Genomic DNA, 25,979 nt, shown 5'->3' with positions numbered 1-25,979 from the left:
ATTAAACAAGTCAGGGTAACATTTCTTTAAGGTTTAAAAAAAAAAAAGAGAACATGTACAGAGAGTCAGTATGGCCTTGACACCTGGGGAGTTACCATCAAAGGAGGACCAGCATTGGTGTCCCAGGAAGACAGACATTTAGTCTTTACTTTTAACAAGGGCGTTCTTTACTTCTGGTCAATGTGCCCTTTTCTTTAATAATTAAAGCAAATGCACCAAGTATGTTTGATAGGCCACAAACAGGCTATTTTAGTTAACGTAAAATTCAAGTTAACGCATGTATAAGCCAGAATGACTCCCCTGTATCTCAAGATGTGTACGCTTCTTTTATCACAGGCTTAATATATGCATATATATCTTTTTCCACACCAGTATTTATTTTACATTATAAAAATGACATATACTCACGGTAAAAAAAAGAAGAAAAATATGCAAACATTACAGAAATGCCTCCCCCTCGCTGGCCAACCATGACCATACGTCGCAGAGACGATTCATACTAGCAATTTGATGTATGTTCTTTTAGAACTCCCCCCACAAAAAAAATGTTGTTCCAGCAGCAGAAGCGTAACTAACCTTTACTCAATACTTGCTCATGTCAGGCAACGTGTCAGATGCTGTATGTACGTTATCCATTTCACAACAACCCTGTGAAGCAGAGATTTCTCTCCTTACTTAGGACTGGGAGAATTTTATACGCACTAGCACCAATCATTTATTTTTGTAAAAACCAGGTGCTGTTACACCTACTGCACTGCAACTTGCTTCTTTCAGTATTAATATATCGGCCACATCATTCCTAATGATGTTCCTAATTGAACATCTGCAGAAGGTTCAATTATATGAAGTCATTTCATAATTAAGCAATCCCTAAAGGATTTTTTTTTTGTTACAAACAATGCTACCATGAACAATTTTTATATAGATATCTTTGTGTATCTGTGTATTTCCATAGGATAAACTTCTAGAAGTAGAAACAGTGGGTTGATATACACATATCAAATCACGATAGAGTACACCTTAAACTAATGCAATGTTATACGTCAATCGCATCACAATAGAACTAGGAAAAAAGTATAGTCAAAACTCCAATCCAGCTTAAAAAAAAAGAAAGAAAAACAGTAGGTCCAATGGGGCATGTAAATGAACATTTTTTAATACTTTCTGTACAATCCAGATAATAGAAGATGAACTGTATTTGAGTGTCTCTTCTGTGTGCTGAAGGTCTTCTTAAATCTAAATCCAAATACCAAGTGAGGATTGGGACATCTGTTTCTCAGGGCTGGTTTTAGATTCTTGGTTCTGCCACTAAATAGTCATGAAACCAGGAGCCACAAAGAAGGTCTATCATTAAACGTCTAAGGTGTTAATTCCTTCCCATGTGAAATAGCAACACAGTAAAATCTATTTTCTGAAGCCCTCTTTTCTCTACCATTCCCCGATTTGATCCATCCCTTAGCTCTCTGCATTTGTTTTCCTACTTACGAGAAAAGACTTGATTCTTTCAGCCTCCCAGGATCAATTCGATAATGCATCCATTAGTTAATTCCTTTCAAATTCAGAAGTGCTAAGCGGGTCTCTTATTACTGGTAGGGCAAGCAGATCTTTGCTGGATATAACTTTATAATTGCTTCAACTTCTAAAATAGTTACTGGGTCTTTAAGAAAACAAGATAATTATTGAAGCCAAGAGGCCACTGTGTCTCAGCATTCTGGTCTATGAACATGATGAGTAGCAGGAGGTGTTTGGGAAGGCTGATACGGTATCACATCTCTCTAGGGAATCTCGCCTTCCTGGAATGAGTATTTCCAACTGTCCATTCCCTAACAAAGAAGAGATTGTGCGGAGCATGAATGACCTCACAGAACACACAGCACATTTCAGATGAGAAACTTACCCAATCTCTGTCTGTGGTGTGTGGGACAAAGACTGAGATAATAAGGTCTTACATTTTCCCCATGTTCCATAGTCATTATCCCACTTGGGCCTCTCAACATCCCTGATGCAATAGCCAGAGAAGGGGTAGTTATTCCCATTGTTAAAATGCAGATGGAGAAATTCAGAGAAGTGTGCTGACTTGCCTCCGGTCACACAGCAGGGAGTGGCAGAGCCCAGCACAGAGTCTGGGGCCCATCCTTGCTCAAGGGCAGTGGGCCCCGGCACCTACTCTCCAGTCGCTTTCTGCTTACTCTTTCTGATGGCTGGACTCCTCTTCAGTGTCTTCTCCAGTCCAGACTTATCCAGTGGAGGAGGTACAACACCTTGGTCTTTTAAGAAGCATGTACAGGCTGCCGCGTGGAATTGCTCTGAATTTGGGATCCGACCGACGGTGAGTTTCACCTTCTAAAACACCAGAAAGAAGAACATTAAATGACTAAAGATTATCCTTAGGACTGCTCATTTTCCGTCTCAGTCTGTCCTCATTCACACCCTTTGAAGCTGGTTTTGAAGAAAATCTGGGCCAGAGGAAGCCAGGATGATTTATATATTTGGGTGGAAGATGGATTTTTATTCTCTCGCATCCACTGGCCTGAGCCTTTAGGGCAGACCCCAGAGAATACCAGTGATGCCCAGTCAGTCCTGTTTATACCAAGAATTAAAAAGCCCCTTGACATTGGAGACTCCACACAAGACCTCCAGACAGGATCAGCCCCTGACAAACTTAGGCGGGAACTGAAGCTGGAAGGGCTGCTCCTGCAGTTGAGCATCTCCTCCCCTTTCACACACACACCCCCTCCCCCTCCTTTTAAAGTCTCACATTCTCTCCACCCCACCCCTCCTACGCCATGCACACCCCAAATTCCCATTTCTCTCAACTCAATTTCATTCTCAAGGAAGGAAAGTAAATCTGCTTGGTTCAGCTGCTCTAAAACATCAAGGGCCCTTGACTGCCCCTCTTATGGTTCCATATCTCCCCTCTTCCAGTATTCTTCTTCCTTCCAGGGACCAGCTATTAGAATTTTTTTTTTTTAAAAAAGGACTGGATATCCGCTTTCACATAAAGAAATAGGTCAGGAATGGTAGAGGTGGACAAGCAGGGGAATTTTGTGATCTTCTAATAATCATGCTGGTGAACACCCCCTATTTCTCAGTGGCACTCCGAATGTGTTATCCAGGAGAAAGGGGGCAGGCAGAATGAGCCCAGGAGAATGGCTGTCAGCCCCTCCCAGGCCAGTGCCTGAACAATCTAGAACCTAGTACGGCAGTCTGGATAAACTGCAATCAGCGACTCCCAGGTGGAGCTCCTGGATCCGCTCCCCGGCAAAAACCCTCTTCTTGTCTTCAGCGCTGACGCCTGGATCTTTGGATCAGAGTATTGTTTGATAACTTTCAGAGGATTATATTGAACACTTGGTTCCAGCGTGGGTCTTTGGCAGAGGAAATCCATTACAGTTACTAGCTTGTTGGGTGGGACTCCTGAAGGCCACCTCTTTTCTACCACACAAACTCCTATCCTAGTCTTCAAAACCAAGCCAAGCATCTCCTTCTCTGAGACACCTTTCTGGCCTCCGTCAGATGGATTTACTTCATCCTTCCTGCACAATCCCACGGCTGGCTGTTCATGTCTCAAGGCACACACTATAACTTGTACATAACATACCCATTTTCCACGCTCAGCTGTAAGCTCCTTAAGCTCAAGGTGAGGCCATTTTTGTAGCTCTGGGACCTAGTACAGTCCCCAGCACACCACAGATGTTCAACAAATGGTGAGTGAGTGAGTGAATGGATGCATGAGTTCTTTTCTAACACTATGGATGTATCTTGGACAATGCACTCATTCTTACCAAGTTTCCTTATTTAGACAGAGGGGGACTGTACAGTTTGTCTAATCAACAAGGTTATTGTGTGATGCAGAAGAGATAAACTCTCAGGACTGGAAGAAGTTTGATAGATTATGCAGCACAGTGGTTTCCAGAAATTTTAAGCCAAGGAACTGTTTCCTTGAGATGAGATAATAGGAAATTCCAACATTAAAAAAAAAAAAAAAGATAAGCATACACTGCTCCCTCTCTCTCACTGAAGCCCCAAACTCCATCCCTCTCCTCTCTCTCCTCTCCTCTCTTCCTGTCCCCGTCTTAGGGGTCCAAGAAGGGCCAACCATCTCACTTTAAAGAGAAGAAATTGAAACTCACTTGTCAGACAAGGAAGTGATTTTCCCAAGGTCATGTGGCTCATCCAGAAATAAAAACAGACCAGGAAAGGAATGAACATGAAGATCGTACTGACAGGGCTAAGCCTTTTTAAAACATGCGTGCTCAGGAGACAGTCACATGTTCTGTATAACTCTTACAATCACTCTGTGAGGAAGGTATGGCCGATTTCTGAGATGAGGAAACGGAGGCTTAAAAAGCTAAACCTGTTTGGCATTCCCCAGGCAACAGCAAGAGAAGCAAAAGTAATAGTAACTATGCTGAGCACCTAATACGTGCCAGTCACTGTTGTACACACGTTACATACATTATCTCATTTAATTCTCCGACAACTACTATTATCCTCATCCCCAGTTTAACAGAAGAGAAAATTGACGCCCAACTTGGTTAAAGGAGGTGAGATGTGACCCCTGAGCCTGTCTGAGTCCAGTGCAAACTCTTTTTGCCACTTGTCGCCACATCTGTGGTCCCAACCCCGGCTCTTCAGCCTCCTAACCCAGTGCTCCCTCAAATACTACTTTATATTTAAGAATTTTAAAAGGGTCCTAAAATAAGATTCTTGTCATTTATATGTATTGTATGAAGTGTGATTTACACTTATTATTCTCTTATTTACATGTGGTGGCTGAGGATTGAAAAGCCTCATTTGTCTTCAGAGCACTGTTCAGACACCAGCCAAGACCCCGATCTGGTTCCTTCTGGCACTGCCTCGCTCCGGCCAGGGCCAGCCAGCAGGACTCACCTCCCTCTGGGTAGACCGGCTGAGAAACAAGGAGAACTCCTCCAGGCTATGGGGCTTCAGGTCATTCACGGCCAAAAGGTGATCTCCATGAAAAAACAAGCATCCCAGGCGCGGGGGTCCGTTCCACTGAGACACGCTGCAAAGGGGGTGACAGCACCCAACACAAGTGTGAGCCTGTGCTTGCACAGATGGGGGCACACGTGGGCTCCTCACCCAGTCTGCTCTGCTGCTACTATCACCAGTTTTATTAGCTACGTGGCACCACCTCCGAAGTTGACGGACTCTTTTCTCTATTTGCAACATTCTTTCTTCTATCATTCCTCTTGGAGCCCGACCCTGCCTCCAAAGTCCAGCTCCAATCATACTGTCTCTACAAAGCCCTCCCTTTAGTTAATCTCCCCCGCCTCTGGGCTTCTATTCCACTGTGTGCGCACCTCACTTATTGTATATTTAAATAAAATACATTTGACATTTACTTGTTCATGTAGCTGTATCTTTCACCAGACTATGAGACCCCAGAGGTATGGTCCCACTGTAAAAAAAAAATTGTTTTTATAATGTAATTCCAAGTAAACAGAAGGTGCTCACTAAGTATTTATTGAAAGTGAGCACTTAATGATTATACAATGAGTATCTAATGAGCAAATAAATGAGTTGAGAGATGAGCAGGCTTGGGCACAGAGGTGTCCACAGTTTCAGTCAAGTATTTATTGAGGCTTAAGTTGGTGGGAAATTTGGGAAAATGCAAGCTTGTGATTCGTGCCCTCTTACAAACTTCTAAGACAATTGATGTGTAACGCTGACTTCACATGAACAAACTTTCTTCTCTTATAAAACCGTACTCTTCCATCAAAATGAATTAGAGTCTTTAAAAGGATAGAGAATCAAATAAACACGTGATCATTCTCAGGAAATTCTCCACCACGCAGTCTTTTGTGTCTGAATCCCTAACCAGCAGGTTTTTGGCTGGTGTCTGGAAGTCTTTGATCTTGGTACGCTTTTTTCTTTTAGACCTTAGGATCTTGTCGACCTTACTAATTTCATTCATTCATCAAAGAGTCAGTGCTCATTGACTGGGAATGAGTTCCTTGGACCACATGTATTTCCGACCACTTTTCCTCACCTCCAAAAAATCAGAAATTCGCTGCTTTCTGGACGTTTGAATCCTCCCATATCTACCCACCTCCCAGCTGACTCTCTTACCCAACAATATCTTATTTCTGCCTCAGCTGAAGACAATTTATGACAACAGTTAACACAACAGTTCGAGTTCTCTAGTCAGTTTTGCCATATACAGTGCTTCAAGAGACAACTATTGTCTTCATATCATCCAACCCCATTTATAATCAGTAACTCTCAAATCTCCCACCTACCATATCCGTCCTGCAGCTTCTCTGACAGCAAGATAGTTTACGATGTCATGAGGAGAAAGGAACACGTTCAGTTCCTCCACTTGGCTTTCATCAGGGATGTTACTACAAGATAAGACGTTTGTAAAAGTCAGGCAACTGTCTCTGGCTCTGAGCTGTACTTTCTGAGTGGACTTTGGCCTCCGACATCTAAGATAGTATTTTCCAGTTAAAGAGTGTCCAAAACATTTGGAGAAGAATATGAATTTGCCACTTATTAATGCCCTCCCCCCAACCTTCTTGGGATATGGTAATGATGGTAGACAACGGAAAAGGAGTTAAAAAAATGGACTAAATTAATTACATGTCACATCAGTTTGCACATTTCTCCACGGAAGAAGACACTGAAAAGAGTTAAAATTGAAAATAATCTCATCAAATGTTCTTGGTATCATTTAAAACTGAAATGTTTCCTCTCCTAGGTCTGTAACCAAACCTGCATGTCAATAATTTTACTAGTAAAAGCTAGGCGACATGCTACCCAGATCAGTGTGATCCAAGGTTCCATGACCTGAAAGAAGAGCTAACAGAGAATTTTTTTGTTTAAGTATTGGAAAATGCCACCCACAGCCCAGGGGACTGCTTTGTTTCCAGCTCTGTTATTCACTGTCCTTGGCCACCACATCAGGGAGAAGGGTCAGATTCTTGGCTGACTTGGAGACTTTTAGGAACTGCTTCAAAATTTGAATTCTGAGTACAAAAGGGATCCTGCCTTGCTCTAAGGGCCTGTAAAGTTTTAGAAATCAGAACTTTACTTGATTAGTACAGACAATTGCACAACAGTTAGTGAGGCCAACCCCTTCTGGTCATTTGTGGTCTGTGCTTCCATATTGGCAGGTGAGAGACAGGAGCCGGCTCCGGAGTCTTGTTCTTGCTGGTGAAGCTGCCCATTCTGGATCTCTGCAAGGGTCTGGGATTCCTCTTTGCTATCAGCGGACTCATGGGATGTCTCTTCGAAAAAACTAGAGGTTAAGAAGTTAACACAAATCCTTTTTTAGCATGTCTATTTCCAACTTTCCAAGGTGTGTGAATCAGATTTAAGTAGCTAACGGCCACATGAAAACTAACAAGGTCTTGAAGGATGGCCAGCCGTCAGGATCACAGCCCCGGTTAGAATCCAATCCAATAAACACTCCTTCTAAAAATGGATACGGAGTCAAAAATAGCCCTTTACATTGGGAGGGTTTGGAGACAGAAGGGAGAGTGTGAGAGACATAAATGCAAACTAGAAAAGAACTCCCCCAGGAGACAGAAATGACCTGAGAATGCCACTCATGGTTTTCTGTGGTTAGAAAAACCATTCTCACTTTTTCTTGTTTGGAGATGACTGGCTAATGCTTTGAACTTGGCCCGTGGTCATGCTTTTGTATTTTGATATCAACTATTGAAATGAACTGCCAGCAATTGTTCTTACAACAGTACATTAACTAAGATTAAATTTTAAAGTATGGCACTTTTACTTACCAGGATTTCATTGACATGTAAAGATGCTCGACTCCCTGGGAGATTTGGTCTGAATCTCCAGGTTCAATGGATTCATCAGAATTACTGGAAGCAATATTATTCAACTACAGACAAGAGAAATAGACGTAAGGATGCAAGCCTACATAAGGATGCAAGCCAGGTATGTTTTACCCCCTACATGATGGCTCTGGGCCCTGAAACAGTGAGAACATTTACCATTGGATGAATGGTGGTGCTCATTCTGGGAGACTGAACCAGCAAAGCTCTGGTCGACTCAAAGTCTCTTTTCTTCTCCCAGACTCCCCATGCTCCGGATACAAGTATTCTACTGGACTAAACTGCTCTTTATTTTTTTTGTTTCATCACTAGGCATTTAATGACATGAACTCTTTTCCCCCACCAGCTACTGGAGAATCACATCACCTGTCAAAGGCTCGGACACAGTGGAGAACTGGCCTCAGGCTACTCTGCTCACAGGCAACCAAGTTGCCTCAAGGGGCTGTAAAGGTCTTAGAAAATGCTGTCCTCTGGGGGCACTCAACCAGCCGGGCAGAACTAAGACATCTGGGGCAACGGTTTCTCAAAACCCCTAAAGGCTTTCAGTTGTCTCCCTAACAAATTCATCATTAACCATAATTGGAACACTTCACTCCCGTCAAGCCAGTCTTCCCACTCCTGCCCCTACAAGTGGGGCTCTTCTTGTGCCCATTTTCATGCTGGCTTCTTCACCTGGGGAGCCTCTTTTCTTTTCTGTCTAGTGAAGTTGCGTTCAGGACTCACCCGAAGTGCTGTAGCCCCATCTGACCACCTCGGCCACTGCCACCTTCTCTCTTCTCTGAACTTCTGCCACCCAGTTTTTTGCTTAATTTTTGTAATGGTCTTTTAGCTTAGTTTTATCTGCTGCACTAAACTTTGCATCCCATAAAGCACCTAGTGCTCATGTACAGCCTGCCTGCTTGTCTGGACCATCATGAAAGACTAGTTGACATCACTGTGTCCCAGAGAACCCCAGCATGAAAATATTTGTGGCGAAAGAAGGGTCCTGTGGTCAAATGAGCTTGGGAAATGCTGCTTGTTGCATCCTGCTTGGCTACTTACAATGTGCCACTGAACCCTGAAGGTTCTGAGAATTCTGCACTTCAGAAGCTGGGGTAACTTACTTTGATCTGCTGTTTCCAGAACTTGTTTGAGCCCAGAGGCATCTTTTATATGAACGTATGTCACCATCTTGCCAAAAACCCCCAGTTTGGGAGATGCTGCACCCTTCCCCCCCAGTTTTGTCTTCCTACCTCCCATTTCCAATCTCTTCTCTATTGTCTCCCTCAAATATAGCTCCTGGGCGAAAAGCACTAGAAGATAATCTGGTCTGGCCACTTCCCAACTGACAAGCCATCACTGCCCCTTGTGCTACTTGCAGAATGAAGTCAACTTGGCATTCAAGAACCATCATGGTCTGGCTCTTTTTTGCGGTATTTCCCCCAATATGCCACTCACTCATGCTAGGTTAGAGCTCAACTAAACTATTCATCATATATGTATCAAATGCTGTTTTGAATCTCGAAGATTTCTCCGACTCCAGGAGAGAGAAAGTTTGCCCTTTGTCTACGCTTCCAGAGCTTTGACCATGCCTCTGGTGGAGCAGCATCACGTGGTAACAGCTGAGACTGTGAGCTCTGAGTGCAGGTGTGACATCAGGTCCTTTCTGGCAGCCACCACGCCTAAGACAGCACACTGCCAGCACACAGAAGGCACTCACTAGGGGCTTCCAATTGATCAACAAACTGATTGGCACACACCACGCAATGTATCACCCAAGGATATTATTGTTTCCACTCATTGTTTCTGCCCAGAATGCAGACTGACTCCCCAAGGCAATCCCCCGAGTCCAAATTTTATCTATCATGTAAGGCCAAATGTCATCTCCATGGAACCTTCCCTGGCCTTCTGTCTGGAAGTCAGCTCCCCAATACCTACCATCCTGCTAGCACTCCAGGCATTTCACTAGCATCTCTTTTCAGTGTGCAGCCCTTTCTGCCTTGTATCATGGTGGGTTCCTATGAAAGTGTCAGCACTGTGAGCATATCCCCTGTGTCTGATTCACCTCTGGGTTCCACTGAACCCAGCCTAGTGCCTTAGGAACAGTGCCTGCCAGGGGCTCAGTAAATATTTGTAGGAGGAACAAATAAATGATGAATGGATGGAAGAGGTTACCTCTAAAAGGATAGTACGAGGACTAATATAATGGCTGTCTTCTTCTGTATCTTGGGTGGTCTCTGACAAGAAGTCATGTGGTAGATGAGCTTTTCCGAGTCCTGGAAAGCTTTGTTCTCTTAAATGCTGAAGAAAGAGATGAAGAGAGAATTAATGCTTTTTCTTTTTCTTTGCAAGAGACAGAATGAAATCACGTGTTTTCTGAAAAAGGCATAATAGATTAATCGGGTTAAGAACATCAGAGGATCTTCCAAGGTTACATCCAGAAGCACGCACAAATTGAACTTGACTCTTGAGTCTAGGTCACCACTAATGCTGTAAAAACATAAGCCCATCTTTCAGACTCTTCTTGACTGTTGGGACCTGTAACAAACCGTTCTCTCTAGTGGGTGGTATTCTAAGTCACTAAGCTCCAACAGAAGCTCCACCTTCATCTTTTCCTAGTAATGCCATCTGAGAAGGTAATTCACCCAGAGTCAAGACACTGCCCCTTTTCCCTTTCTGCTCACTATTCCTCTTTTGTGTTCGGCTCATATACTTCTACTGTTACCCCAGCAATGCAGTTCTGTAGTGTTGATCATGTGACAGTATGAATTATAGGCTTCAAGGTGATCTAGGTTCAACCAATGACCGCTTCCTGCCCCAACAGATACAAGACACTCCACAAAGTAGCTGCTTTGCATGGCAGGAAAAATTGTTATAAGTACAATTTAGTTCTTCCAAGAACAATGTTTTAGAACAAGGGGGTTTGAAAAAAACCCTGAATGTTCTCTAGGAAGTCATTGAAAGAAAGTGATTTAAAAAAAATAAATGTATTTAAGTTGTGTCCATTTTTCTAGCCCCAAGTTCATGGAGCCATTCCTGCTGAGTTGGGGATGAAGAAGGGTTCCCACTTAATTTTAACAACAAAAACATCTCCCAACAAGGCAGGTGGTACTCTTAACTGGAGCTGATTGAAAAAGCACTGGCTTGATTGGAACAACTAGTATGAAAAGGCAAAATGACTAATAACATTATTTTTAGGGACACGGAGTATCGGAGTGAAAAGCAAGAAGCATTTACTGAAAAGTTATCCTTCTCAACCTCATTTCTTACTGCCTTTCCTACAAACACCAACCGAAGTGTTTGTCCCGGTGAATTTGACATGCTACCAAAAGCTTTTAAAATGGTTGGAGAGCTTCCAATGAGATAAAACAGGACGCTATACCCTATTAAGATGTGCTTGGTACCCACGGAAAAGGGAAAGGCAATGGTTACATCTCTAAGGAACAAAATAGTATCCATGGCAGAAGGAAAAAAATAAAAAAACACTTAGCTTGTTTGTTAATAATATCCAAAGTTGGGAAGATTGCAAATCCAAGAGAGCTGGGAGTACAATTACAAATCACTTTCAAGGGGCAGATGTACTATGTTTCTTTCCTCAAATGGACTTCATTAGAAATGAAGTTGAAGTCTTACACACACACACACACACACACACATACACACACACACACACACACACACGTACAAGGAGAAGTAAGATTGATCTGGGTAAATAAAGGAAATTAATGAGAACTCTGATTTTGCCTCAGGAGTACAGATGGTATGGCAGAAAATCAAGTGGTGTTTGTGGCATTTTTTTAGAGGTAATTTGTGCCCCGCGTGGAAAGAAAGGAAAAGGCTGCCAGCCAGTTTTTTGTTTAGCTGGGGTGTCCTCTGCCCGGCATACTCGACACACCCATTGAGGAGCAGTCAGAGGAAGGCAGGGCAGGCGGTGAGGCTCATCGTCGTGGGGGAAACAGACTAACTACAGGGTAAACAGTAAGGCTAAGAATCACTCTTAGGGTGGATGAGGCTTTGAGGAAGGCATCAAATACATTGATTTCTGAAGCATCAGCTGGTTCCCAGGCATGGCGTCCTGAGGAAGAGAGGGTTAGTAAGTCTGATTACCATGTTTGGAAGACTGTTTCTTGGTGTGGTGGGGTTGACAGCCTCCAGTGTCCTGGAAGGACTAAGAAGAGGGTTCGGGTCTGAAGAGGGCCTTTTACCACCCAACGAGAGCTTCTCCTGCTTATGAAAAAAAGAATATTGGAATCAGGGCATGATTGATCCCTTGTCTGGAATGAAGCAACAGCCTCATCACTGGGCACTCTGCTTCTAGTCTCTGACCACCAACATTTATACTGCCGGCCAGCATTCTCCTGCTCAGACAACTGATGACCTTGTCTCTCTCCTGTTCCCAAATCCTTAAGGACTCCCAGCCTGGCCTTCAGAGATGCCCTGAGTTTTCCTCAACATAACTTTTCAACCCTGTGTCCCTCTGCACCCAACTCCTTGGCTCTAATCATTTGAGTCTCCTTGTAGACACTTGCTTTCCCCTTCTCCTTGGCCTCTGCTTTTGTCATCAGCATAGAATAACCTGGAAAATACGTCAAAACGGTACCTAGAGACCAAAGGTTCACTAATAAATTCTGTCCTAAGAAAGAACTTCTGTAAATTAGCAAAGGTTCTTATGAAGTAAATAAACAACTTAAAAATAACTAGCACTTACAATATCAAAGAAACATGATAATGAAAATACAAGACAGATGAAAAGTATTTTTATAGAAACCACTTTGGATTTATTCAAATGGTAGCTGTTATGAACCTTGAATAACAATGATGGAATTTATTATTGTTTCAGCTACAATTAAAAAATGCCGCAGTTAAGTCTCACTCCTACCCCAGTAATGAAAATCTGAAGTGTCTGTATTTTTTTAGCTCTCTTGTAAAACACGGAAGTATTCTTTTCTATTGTTAACCATAAAAATAACTAGGATGTACATTTTCTCACTTATTTTTTTTTCCTTGTATTAATGCCAGTTGCTAAGGAGGGAGAGAAAAAAAAGCTTGCATTATTTCCTTGGGAAAGAAGGCTGCATTCAGGTGCCCTGTTATTTTATTAGTGATGGAGAGTCACCTCTGTATTCCAGGGTGTTGCTTTCATATCCAGGCAAAATGATGACAAGAAGGAGACCCAGTCTTTAATCTTCTCCCTGTTGATAGGAATGAGCTTTCAGCTGGCATGTAGCAACAATAGCGCCTGCGATCCTTTTGAACCAGAGAGGGATTCTTTTATTAAGACTGGAACGGGCAGTGAAAGCAGTGGCACAGAAACAGGGCTTTTTCCCCTAAGCAGCTTAAACGCCCCCTGGCTCCTCACCACCTCCAGCTCACGCACTAGAATTAACCCTCCTGCCACCTCTGCGAGGAAAGCTCAGAGAAACGGAAAATCACAGTAGTAATCACAGGGTTGGGAGCTTTTGGCTTTGACACGGATTTCCTTTGTGTTCTTAAGCAAGTCCTTTAACCTGTCAGCGCCATTTTGTCCAGGTGCGCCTCCCTTGAGGGGATGCCTGTGTTTATGAAGGATGTGACTGAATGATTTTATATAGATCTCATCTTCTTTTCTATGGACTCTCACTACAACTGAAAAGAAAGCTTTTCGCCTTAGGGTTGATCTGCAGCAGATCAAGTTTCTTCAGACTTTGGCTTGAGCCTTTGCTGCCTCCTCCACACAGCTCCCTGCCCTGACTTTATCCTCTCTGTCAAGCAGATAATCATCTATGCAGGATCCATTAGGCACCTTGGCTAGCACTGGGAGCCCCTCTTAAAAACTGCAGACTCCTTCAGCAATGAGCATAGCCCCTCCCTAATATATGTAGCCTGTGCAGATGTTCATGTATTGGGTCTGTTTCCATAAAATGCATCTGGGGTGATGGTGACTGTTATGGGTTGACTTGTGTCCCCTTCTAAATTCATATGTTGAATTTCCAACCCTCAGTACGTCAGAATGTGACCTTATTTGGAAGTCAGATTGGGTTGCTGCAGATGTCATTAGTTAGCATGAGGTCATACCGGAGTAGGGCATCCTAGTCCCACATGACTGGTGTCCTTGTAAAAAGGAGAAATTTGGACGCGGAGACATGCACGGAGGGAGAACGCCATGTAAAGACCGGAGTTAATGCTGCCACAAGCCAAGGAACTACCAGACGTTAGGAGAGAAGCCTGGAACAGCTCTTCTCTGGTCCCTTCAGCGAACTACGGTCTGTGACACCTGACTTCAGACTCCCAGCCGCTAGGACAGCGAGATAATAAACTCCGGTTGTTCCAAGCCACCCACTTTGGGGTACATTGTTATGGCAGCCCTAGAAGATGAACATTGTGACCTTTCAAGCTTCTTTAAAAAAAATAATGAAGACTGCCCAGATGGTGTTTGAGGTTGTGGCCAGGGGTTTCTAGTCAAAGCATGTTTATTGTTTATTTGTTTGTTTTATTCTGCACACAGGGACATCCTCTGTTATCTCACCACTTACCTGCTGTAGCTAATGAGGACATATTCCCTGTTAGGGGTTCTGATGGACATCACTTCATCAGGGTGGCATTTAAACATCTTCTGTACAAATTGCATTTTTTCCTGGCTACTTATGCCAACTTCTACCCTGGAATTTCTTGTAGATAGAGATAGAAAGTATGAAACAAATGCAAATATACAATTAGGAAGAAAACTGACTGGTTTTTATTAAGATGCAAACTGAATAAAAACTTCAGATCTGTTTGATCTCTACTTTGAAAATTGTCCAATAGTTTTAGAAACTAAATTTAGATCTGATTTATCACTGATTGTAAATACTTTGTTCAACCTGAAACTTAGTTCAAAAAATTCCTGTATCAGTTGGATTCTTGGTTCCACAAATTAACATGTTTTCTAATTTTTTTCTAATTTGCATATAATGTGTTAGTATTTCCTGTTATAAACACTTTCTTGATTGCACACGCACCGATCAATTTCAATGGAGCCTCGGTGATGATGGTCTTTGTAATAGGAAAGATTAAAGCCCTTTTCCCCATTCTTTGACAGAATGAAAATCCGCTTTTTCCAAGAGGCCTGAAAAATGAAAATATTTTGCATCCCAGTTAAATCTCTGAGGAAGAGAAAGGATTTAAAAAAAATGCTCCTGAGGCTGGTGGGAGGCCTGTTAAATCTTCATGAATACTCACCGCAGAGAAGAAAAGCCGAGGAGGTGGTGATTTAATAAAGTAATCTTGTTTGCAGACTTCATTTTCATAAGAAAATGTAAATTGCTTGCCTAATGAAAGAAAGTGATAGGACTCAGTTTGTTCCCTGTAAATCTCTGAGAAGAACTGCTTCGATTGGGAAACTCTGCTTACTTCTGGAAAGGTCTTCAAATGATTCAGTATGGAAAAGAGCATCCATTTATAGGCCAGGAGAACAAAACACCCGAGAACCACGTGTGTGATTCTTATTCATCCACAGCCGGGACGTTCATTCAGATGACACTTAGAAGTTCTTTAATTCAGGGCACACCTGTCTGGCTCTCTGTCTCTGGAGTATGCCACTGGCTCTCCAGATGTGAGCAAAAATTGGTCTCCATTCTTGCTGAAGTACCAGGAGCAAGATAATTCTGCCTTAGCCCTTGGCTTAGCAAACAAAAACAAAGCCACCTGCTATGGAAGATAAGGTGGCAAAGTGGTTAAATAAGAGTTTTCCAAGATATTAACTGCTTCTCTGTAAGTACTGAAATGCATAGGCAGTTTTTAAATTCTTTTCTACATTTTTGAAAATGTCTGTAGAAACAAGTAATGCTTTCATTATTTAGAAAAACCACAATGTTGTTATAATAACACTTATTTAAAAAAAAAGAAAAAGAGATAGGTTTTGCTTTTCCATCCAGGCTGCAGTTCCATCCAGGCTGCAGTTCTGGAGGAGCCCTGGTTTTGTAAAAGACAGCCTTCACTAAAGAATTAGCGCTTCTTTATTAAGTGAAAACAGAATCAAGGTTAGGAAGTACAGCTGATGAAGCCAGTATGCTCCTAACTAGTAATTCTCAGACAGCCGCCCTCCGTCCTCACCTTCCCGCCCTCTCCTCCTTCCGAGCAACTCTGCCTGCTCCCCCTACAGCCCCACCCTGGAAAAAAAAAAAAAAAAAAAAAAGAGGAGAAGAAAACCAGAAGGAAACAATATAGCAAAAACTTTTAGCTCCTTTATTTAATAGTTGTGTGGCTTTGGACAAACTCACAGATTAATTTATTGAACAAATATTTATAGAACACCTTGAATCATTAAATCTCCCTCCTTTTCCTCATTTGTAAAATTGGAGGTATAAAACAAAGAAAAACAAAGAGCATCGTAGCCACTGTAGTCGCTGACTGACAGTCTACCCTGAGAGGAATTCAGGATGAAAAACAGGATGAGGAGAAAAGGCAGCCTCTCCAGCAAGTGGTGTTGGGAAAGTTAGACAGCCGCATGTAAATCAAATGAAGTTAGAACACTCCCTCACACCATACACAAAAATAAACTCAAAATGGCTTAAAGACTTAAACATAAGACACAATAAACTTCCTAGAAGAAAACATAGGCAAACAATTCTCTGACATAAATCTCAGTAATGTTCTGTTAGGGCAGTCTACTCAGGCAATAAAAATAAAAGCAAAAATAAGCAAATGGGACCAAATTAAACTTATAAGCTTTTGCACAGCAAAGGAAACTATAAACAAACCAAAAGACAACCTACGGAATAGGAGAAAATATTTGCAAATGATGCAACTGACAAGGGCTTAATTTCCAGAATATATAAACAGCTCATACAACTTAATAACAAAAAACCAAACAATCCAATCCAAGAATGGGCAGAAAACCTAAACAAACATCTCTCCAGCGAAGACATACAAATGGCCAACAGAGATATAAAAAAATCCTCAATATCACTAATTAGAGAAATGCAAATCAAAACCACAAATACCTCATTGTAATTTTGTGTGAGGTCATTGTAGTTTTGACCTCACACCAGTTAGAGTGGCCATCATTAAAAAGTCCACAAATGATAAATGCTGGAGAGGGTGTGGAGAAAAGGGAACCCTCCTACACTGTTGGTGGGAATGTAGTTTGGTGCAGCCATTATGGAAAACCGTATGGAGAGTCCTTAAAAAACTAAAAATAGACTTACCCTATGATCCAGCAGTCTCACTCCTGGGCATATATCTGGAGGAAACTAATTTGAAAAGATATATACAACCCAATGTTCACAGCAGCACTATTTACAATAGCTAGGACACGGAAGCAACCTATATGTCCATTGACAGATGATAAAGAAGTTGTGGTGCATACACACACACACACACAAACACACACACACAGTGGAATACTATTCATACATAAAAAAGAATAAAATAATGTCATTTGCAGTAACAAGGATGGGCCTGGAGACTGCCATACTAAGTGAAGTAAGCCAGAAAGAGAAAGAAAAATACCATATAATATTGCTTATATGTGGAATCTGAAAAAAAGATACAAGTGAACTTATTTACAAAACAGAAACAGACTCAGACATAGAAAATAAATTCGTGGTTACCAGCAGGATAGGGATAAATTGGGAGTTTGAGATTCACAGACACTAACTTCTATACATAAAATAGATAAACAAGTTCCTACTGTATAGCACAGGACACTATATTCAATATCTTGTAGTAACCTACAATGGAAAAGAATATGAAAAAATATATATATGTATGTGCCTGTATGACTGAACTACTATGCTGTACACCAGAAATTGACACAACAATGTAAACTGACTATGCTTCAATTAAAAAAAAGAAAAAGAAAAAGATGAGTCTGGAGATGAGTCCTGCAGGACCTGGAGATAGGAGCTCATGGCAGAGTTTAGATTTTATTTTAAAAGGAATGGACAACACTGCCCATGGATTAGACTTGCCAAAAAAACCACTGAAACGGTCTTATCAACCCTCTAGGTCTGATTTATAGGAAATACAGAAAACAGAGAAACACGTTAAACACCATGCCAGGGACATGATCAGCAAAATCCAGTCACTGGGGGAATTTATAGGACAACTTTTCAGTATTTTTAGCCTAGTATATATAATTTTGCCCCTGAACATCTCCACCAGGATTTCCCATAAATGTCTTTCTCTCATCGTTTTCTCTCAGATGTCCTGTATCACTTGGTAACACCAACATCTATCTAGTCTCCCCACACATGTATACTCATCAACACTCTTGAATACTTGAGGGGATCCCCCCACCAAGTCCCCGGGGTTCTTTCTCTGTGCAGCTCTTTCCTCTGTCCTCTGAGCTCCTGCTGCCTTGATCTCCCTGAACTCTCAGCTCTGTTTCCTCAGCTCAGGGGTCCACCTGTTTCCACCTCGGTTCCTCTTTCCTCTACTGTGGACTGGAAACTCAGTCAAGGAAATTGTAGGGCCCACTTTGTTTCCTATCTCTTAGGGATCCACGACTTTTATTGTTTATGACTAATGTCTTGAAAACCACTATTTTATATATTTTATATTTTTTGTTCATTTCAGACAGGAGAGTAAATCCAGTTCCTGTGATTTCATCTTAGCCTAAAGTGCTAAATTGGTCAGATTTGGCGTTTACTCTCAGGGCTAGGTCGAGGTTGGATTTGAAGCTATCAAGACTGACATTAGAGAGTCAATCTAGATAGCTACTGAAGCAGTATAGTGAAAAGCATATAAGGGTCTTGAATGAACATATTGAAATGTGTGACGGTCTTGAAGGCAATGGTGATAAGAACAGAGAGATGGGGTGGATCCAGGAAGTATTTGGGAAGTAGAATGGTCATGACTTAATGATTGACTGGACATGAGGGTGATGGAAGGGTGAAAGTTAAGATGACCAGAGAAAGGCTAGAGAGAGAACCACTAGAAAAAATTAGAGGAAACAGTGTCCAGTCCTTCACCGGGCCAGAAAAGGTACCTGTTTCCTCCCATCAGACTGGCAAATATTATAATTTATGGAGCATTGGGTAGAGTACTGAGGAAGTTCTTGCCTCAGTAATGAGGAATAATTAGCTCTGGGCTGAGGACTGCTCCAGATCCAACCCAGACTTCCAGATCAAATCTTAAAAGGATCAACTTGTTTTCAAGAAACTTAACTGCATTCCAGAAAAAAAGCTCAAGATTTACAGAAATACAAAAATATTTCTCAACAAGGTAAAATTTGCAAGATCTGGCAACCAATCAAGGGTTACCAGGCATGCAAAGAGGCAGGAAAGCATGACCCATAAGGTGGATAATCACTGCTCCATCAAAACAGGCCTAGAGTTGACACAGATGTTAGAATTAGCAGAGAAGTTCATTAAAACAGTTATTATTAACAGTATTTTAAGCATTCAAGAAGTTAGAGACATAGAAGATATAAAAAAAATCCAAAGTAAACTTCAAGAGATGAAAGCTATAATATCTCAGAAAAAAAAAAATACACTGAATGGGATCAACGGGACTGTCAAAACAAATGCAGAGTGGAAAAAGCAACCCAAAACATAAAAAGAGCCTTAGTGCATTATGGGACAACTTCATGTGACTTAATTTACAGTCATTGGGAGTCCCTGAAGTGGGGGAGGGAGACAGAAAAAATATTTGAGGAAATAATGCTGAAAATTTTACAGATTTAAAGAAAACTACAGTAGAAATCCAAGCAGCTCAGGAACCCCAAACAAAAATATATGAAAAAGATTATAACAAAGCACATCATAGTCAAATTGCTCAAAATCAGTGATAAAGAAAAACCTTAAAAACCATCGGAGGGAAAAAAAGACATAATGCATGCAGAAGGAAAAATAAAGATGATGTTAGAGTAAGTAAAAGAATGTATGACTATATAAAAATTTGTTACAAATGTTCACAGCAGCTTTGTGTGTAATGGCCAAAGACTGGAAGCAACCCAGATGTTCATCAGCAGGTGAATGGGCTCACACATTGTGAAATATCTATCCAATGGAACACTACTCAGGAATAAAAAGGAACTCTGGAAATATGTAACAACGTGGATGAATCGCCAAAGAGTTGTGCTGAATCAAAGAAGCAGAAGGGAGTTCATACAGTACGATTCCACTGCGTACAACTCTAGTAAATATGAACACACTCAGAGTGACAGGAAGCAGAGCGACAGGGAGTGGGGCTGGGCGCCAGAGGGAAGGATGATAAAACCGGAACGAGAAGACTTTAGGGAGTAACGCATGTGATTACTGTCTTGACTGTGGTGATGGTTTCTTAAGCACATATGCACAAAACTTATTAAATTGTTTACTTTCAGTATGTGCAGTTTATTGTATGTTAATTACACCACACTAAAGATATCTTTTTAATATATGAGCAATTCAAAAAGCAAATCTGATGACACTGCTCCTGTGCTCAAAGTGCTTCAAGGGTTGCCGGTAATATGGGGTCAAGTTCTAGCACAACATAGCACCGCAGTTCTGCAGCCTTGTCCTCCCCACCCCAACTCCACCCATCCTACTTCACAGCCACATCCTCCTCTAATCCATCCTGCCTCTAACCCACTTCATGGCTTTCAGTCACGCCATCCTTTTCTGCTGAGATGTGTTCTCTTTTCCAATCTCTTTTAAAATCCTACACATCCTTTAAGGGTCCAGCTCAAATGCCTTCTCCATAAAACCTCTCTGGATTCCCATAAATCTGTGTATTCTTTTTTTCTTCAGACCCTACAGCATTTTTCACTTATTTCATGATTCTTATCGTAGCCTGATTGCTTACTTATTTTAACTTCCCAATATGGCTACTGGAATGTGTTTATCTTAATTTCCTAATGAAATTATAAGTTCATTGAGAGGGATGTCTCTTACTAACCTGTATATTCTCTGCAAAATGACGCAGAGTGACTTACTAATGATAGGTGCTTTGAATAAATATTCAAAATATTTATTTTAGAATTGAATTGGATCGCTTGATTTCTAAGTTATTTCATCCTAAACTTGGTCCTTCTGACCAGTCACCTACAGTGAGGAATGTGAACATGAAGCTAGGACATCTGTATGATACCCCTTGACCTATCCCCACAACAAACCCTGATAACAATTTAGGTCATTTAACCAAGTGAGAATTTCATATAAAATTAAGGAAGTATTCTCCAGTCCTTTCCCATCTATAGTTTGCTGTTAGTACCATCTCCAAGCAACAAATGGAACATTTGGTCCATGAAAATCAGAAAATGCCAAATTTCTAGATAAGTGAGCTCTTACAAAATAATTCATTGAATCTAATAGCCTCTGCTACGTTCGCCACACCAAGAATCATTGTCCCAGAATGCCACCCATTATCCTTACTAAAACCATCTTATGTGTCCTGGTTCGTTTGATGGGAATTGATCATTATTTTCAATAGAAAGTTTTTTCCTTTCTTAAAGTATGCCCCCTGGCTGGTGGGGGAGGGTATAGCTCAAGTGGTAGAGCACATGCTTAGCATGCACAACGTTCTTAGGTTCAATCCCCAGTACCTCCTCTAAAGGTAAATAAGTCTAATTACCTCCCATCTTCCAAAATTAAAAAAAAAATACAATAATAAATAAATTTTTTAAAAAAGTATGCTCCCTGGGTACCTGGACTCTTCTGAGGTTTGGCTTCCATTAAGGCTGTCTGTTCTCACCTGTCAAAAAGAAGGGTGAAGCATTAGTCCTCAGACAACAGGATGCTTCACTGATTAGCCACTCAGTTACCAAGGATCAGGATGGTGCTCCTGAATGTTGGCGAGGTGGGTTATCAGCTCCCCCCTTCCCATCTGCCCCTGAGGCTGATAGTAGCCATGGTAACGAGGACCTATCCAAGCAGCCTGTGCTCACCAAGTGGCAGTTCCAAGGAGGTGTTGCCAGGATGACTGAAGGAGCCATCTTCCCTGGCCTTTCTCTGCTCCTGCTTCATAAGTGGTTCTGACAAGAGAGCCCTCGGGGACAGCAACACCAAGGAGGAGAGACAAGAACAGGGCAGAGGGCAGGATGCTACCCACCAGCTGCAGCTGAGAAAGCATTTCTGGCCAAAAGGAGGCCCAAGATAAGCCCTTCTCCATGCCAGGAACTCACTTTCTCCAGAGGGAACCCTGAGTGCCAGGGCCAGGGCATATCTCTGTTCTTAAGTTGCCTCAGCCACTTAAGTGACCTGTTTCCAAGGCTACCCAACCCTGGGGGGGAGGGGCTGAGGCTGAAACTGACACAATGAAACTGACTCTAGAGGTGGAGCCCTTTCCTGGACAGATCTGCTGGCGATCCCATGACTGACACAGGGGCCCTGCAAGAAGAGGAATCCCACGGGATAGAAGGCCACAGGGTCGATGATATCTTTGAAACAAAAATGTGTTGGTGGCTAGTTTTTACCTTGAATTAGTAACACTCTCAAAATAGGAGGAAGCAGTGAACGGAGCAGTCCCAGGGCAGTCCCAGTAAATGGGAGGAGGCAAAGGGCCCTCCACCATCCAATTGGCATGAGGTCATGCCTTCTGTCTCCTGAGTTCTCCCTTTCTCCAGTATAAAGTCATTCATTCCTCCTAAGGTATGAATGACTCACAGCCATTCTTTATAAATATAGATATAGTATCTATGTATAGACATAGATATGTAGTATACGGAGATGAAAGTCTTAAGGTTAAGACCACCTTGGTGAAAGCACTGGGCCACTGAGGCCAAAATCCCCTGTTCCCAGGAAGAGGGAAGAGCATTTCTGCACAAGGATGAGGAATGTATCCTATTTAAAATTTTGCCCCCACCCCCTGCAAAAAAAAAAAAAAAAAAGGATGTTTAAAAAAAATTTACCCCTGAGGTTTTGCTTCAAATCCATGAGGTTCTTTCTAATTTCAGGGATTTCATTGCCTGAAGCAGAACTGGGGGCCAGTGGTTTTCAGCCCCCTGCCTTACTCTTCATCCATGCACGTGGGACTTGGCCATCTTTCCCAAAGGGCATTTAGCCTAGTGAGCTATGGAGTTCAAAGATCAGATCAAAGACTGTGCAGGACAGACTAGCTGAGGGTAATATATTTTAAAGCAGTGTGTTTCCTGCAAGCTCTTTGTTAAAAAGCCAAAAATCAATTTTCTTGATAAAATAATTATCTGTTAAGACTTTACACTTTGTAAAATGTGTTTGGTTACATGATTTGCTTTGGTGTCTCAGGGCTGTCCCCCGTGAGAAAACTCCATTTGAGAGAGGAAGAGGAGACTTGGGCTGGGCCCCACAGGGTCCCCCACATCGCCCCACACAACAATGACACCCACGCTCCCTGTGCACTGTGGATGGCTAAGAGAGCTTTGGAAGACATTTCCGGCTTCCCAATGTCTGGGAAAGGCCCCAAAATTCTGTTTAGGAAACACTCTTCCCACTTTTTTTTATGTTTTTGCTTTTTTTTTTTTTTTAACCCATTGTAAAATGAGATGACAGGTGAGGCAGTAGGATGTGGTGGTTTAGAGGGTTAACTCTGGAATCTGGGTTTCATGTTCACCCTCATCAGTTATGAGATGTCATCTTGGGTACATTATAACACCTCTTACACCCTTCTTTCTTCATCTGTAAAATGGAAGTGATAATATCACCATCCTCATGGGACTGCTGTCAGCATCACTTGAAATAACTTGGCAAAGAGCATTCAGTATCTTCTAGGCTCAGTAAGTGCTACTTGTGAGGTGGTTTCCAGCTCAGATAGTCTACGATTCTCTGGTTATTTAATAATGACTAGCATGTATCGAATTCTTAATACATTCCAAGCACTTCTAAGCAAAATTTGTATAATAGATTTCATATACATATATATATAGTGGATTATAGCTATATATAATGGATTTCATATAATATATAAATATTTCATATTATCTATATTAATTTCATACTATATATACGAAATCCAGTGTATGTATACATATATATGAGATCTAGTGTATAAGTTTTGTTTATATAATGGAAGCAATATTATATTATATATTATAAATATGAAATCTGGTGAGATTTAACACAGCAATGAGATACAACAATACTCTAAGGTTTACACTGTTTTTCAATGATACAATATCCGTTTTACAGATGAGGGAACTGTAACCAGAGAGAGTAAGCAATTTGCCTTTGATCACATAAATAAAAAGCAGAGCTAGAATCCTAACTTGAGAGCTGGCGTCTGAACTACTTTGCCCCTCCTTTTATTCACGAGAAGAAAAGAATTAAATCTTTTCATAGTTTGGCTTTCCTTTCTCGTCAGTGCCCCCAAACGAAAAGCCTTTCAGGTTTAGCTCTTCGATCTTATTCGGGGAGACTCTACACCACTCTCCTGGCCTAACCTGTTATTGGGATGAGATCTGTTACGTGTGATTCCAAGAGGTCCTAGTTCCCTCTGTGCAGCCCAAGAAGATGATGAAGAAAGAGCCCATAACAGCAAGTCTTCTCAATTAAGCATCCAGATCACCGCAGCCTTGAGAACCCAAACCAATCACATCGAACAGTACTTACCGGAAGCCAAGGAGTCGCAGGTTGAGTTCTCAGCAAACTGTCCTGTCCCTGGGTCTCCTGGACTTACTCTGCTCACTCCGAGCTCTGAGGATTTAAACACAAGCTTTGTTTGAAATGTGAACCAACGGGAAATTCCCAAATTTCTATCTTCGGGCAGATTTTATCCTTGCCCCGAGCTGAAGGAAGCTGGTGACCCAAGGGAAGTCCGGGGCTCTATTTCTGCGTGTGGTTTGGCACAGAACCGCCCCTGGCACTACAGTTGTCTAACAACAAAATGAAAGCAAACAAATAAAAAAAGAAAGACTGAACTTCCTGAAAGACTTTGAACCATTTCATAATGACTCTTATTAAATACAGTCTTGACCTCCTGCAATGGATGGCCGTTGAAGTAATTCCTTTGCTTCTGGCTCATCCATATCCTCCCAAGGTCCTCCTGGAAGATAAGAAGGATTCCTTTGTGCCAGATGAGGAAACAAAAGACTGGCTCCTCTGACACACTTGTACATGCCCAGGGTCTCCAGGAAGATGTATTTATTTATCCGTGATGGAGTGGTCACTGCCAGGGCAGCACTGGGCAGGCTCTGGTGCAATCCTGCACAGCCACCAGCAATCCTTCAAAACCAGCAGCCTGCCGTGAATGGTCATTCTCAGAGGGCCTTCGGTATATTTTCATTTATACTGAATTGTTTTTAGGGGAAAGAGCGAGTGGCGAATGGATTTTATCTTCTTACGAAATCACCTTTAGAAGTAAAAGTACATAATTTTAATCTGTCTTCACTAGTGGAGGTGGACTTGAGTCAGCTCTGCTAGGTTTTTCACAGAGTGGCTTAGGCTGGTAAATTCTCCGAGTCTGCTTCCTCATCTGAAAAATGCAGTGGATAATGCTGACCTCACAGGATCTTTTCAAAGATGAAGTAAGATTTCACCATCACAAGCATGTAGCCCAGTGTTGGCTCCACGGTAAGCATTCAACAAAGCGTTCAGCAAAGGTTATTTCTCTGTTTTCCCCTTTTGTACCCTATGGAGGATACAGGTATTACTGGTTCTTTTGTTCAGCAAACCTCGCTGGACTTCAGATATGTGGAAATAATCAATTTTTTGTTCACTTCCTGCTCAGGACAGGTTTTGCTTGATTTAGGAGAAATAATTTCTCGGAATGTATTTCTTTTTCTGTTTCTTCAGGTCAGCGTTTGACTTCTCTGGAAATGGTTTTTAGTACCTTTATATGTGGTCTTTAATTAGACATTACTAGTTACTCCTCTAAGTAGTTCATAAAAAGTGTGTGCTGATCTCTACTTACTTGCGAACTGTAAAGCCATAGACAGCCCGTTGTCATAATCCAGAGACCTAATCAAAAAGGGGAAGAGAGAAGATTACTTTCAGACTGTGTTCCTTTGGACAGGATATCTATAAACCAGTTAAACAGAAAATGGATTTCCCACCCATCCTTCCATCTGTCCATCCATCCACCTATGGGTCTGTTCGCCCATCCATCCACCCAGCCCACCCTGTTCTAGGCTTTTTTGATCATAAGGTTCTAATGGTGTTACAAAGCTCTTTGAAGAAGCAGCCTAATATACCTTAGGGGTGCCTAGAAGAGTTAATTTGTCCTGTAGATGCCACCTGGAAAATAAAAAATTGGCAAGCAGGCATGAAATACTAAACGTGTAAAAAGTAAACAGACCTATGAAATGCAAGCATAGTTTCCTTT

General features: G+C 41.8%; 1 protein-coding gene across 3 annotated transcripts; it reads right to left on the bottom strand.

Annotated features, from left to right (window-relative positions):
* Nucleotides 1-1,941: 1,941 nt before the first annotated feature.
* Nucleotides 1,942-25,762, bottom strand: PLEKHS1 (pleckstrin homology domain containing S1). 3 transcript variants are annotated; one of them, XM_010983221.3, is made up of 14 exons: nt 25,569-25,762; nt 24,269-24,352; nt 21,391-21,437; nt 15,000-15,088; nt 14,780-14,886; nt 14,315-14,449; nt 12,919-12,994; nt 11,910-12,026; nt 9,978-10,103; nt 7,767-7,870; nt 7,058-7,264; nt 6,267-6,368; nt 4,894-5,029; nt 1,942-2,343 (listed from the first exon to the last, which is right to left on the bottom strand). In XM_010983221.3, the coding sequence occupies exons 3-14, from the start codon at nt 21,416-21,418 to the stop codon at nt 2,164-2,166; spliced, it is 1,407 nt and encodes a 468-aa protein (XP_010981523.1). In that variant the 5' UTR covers nt 21,419-21,437; nt 24,269-24,352; nt 25,569-25,762; the 3' UTR covers nt 1,942-2,163. The 3 variants fall into 3 exon arrangements, with proteins under 3 accessions (XP_010981523.1, XP_031317653.2, XP_010981524.3); XM_031461793.2 differs by lacking the exons at nt 14,780-14,886; nt 15,000-15,088; nt 21,391-21,437; nt 24,269-24,352; nt 25,569-25,762 and having other exon boundaries at nt 11,910-12,029; nt 14,315-14,455; XM_010983222.3 differs by lacking the exons at nt 14,780-14,886; nt 15,000-15,088; nt 21,391-21,437; nt 24,269-24,352; nt 25,569-25,762 and having other exon boundaries at nt 7,100-7,264; nt 14,315-14,455.
* Nucleotides 25,763-25,979: the final 217 nt, after the last annotated feature.

This window comes from Camelus dromedarius, chromosome 8 (assembly GCF_036321535.1).
Source record: "Camelus dromedarius isolate mCamDro1 chromosome 8, mCamDro1.pat, whole genome shotgun sequence".
Taxonomy (NCBI): domain Eukaryota; kingdom Metazoa; phylum Chordata; class Mammalia; order Artiodactyla; family Camelidae; genus Camelus; species Camelus dromedarius.
Note: the sequence above shows the minus strand (reverse complement) of the source record. Positions and strands in the feature narration are given on the sequence as shown.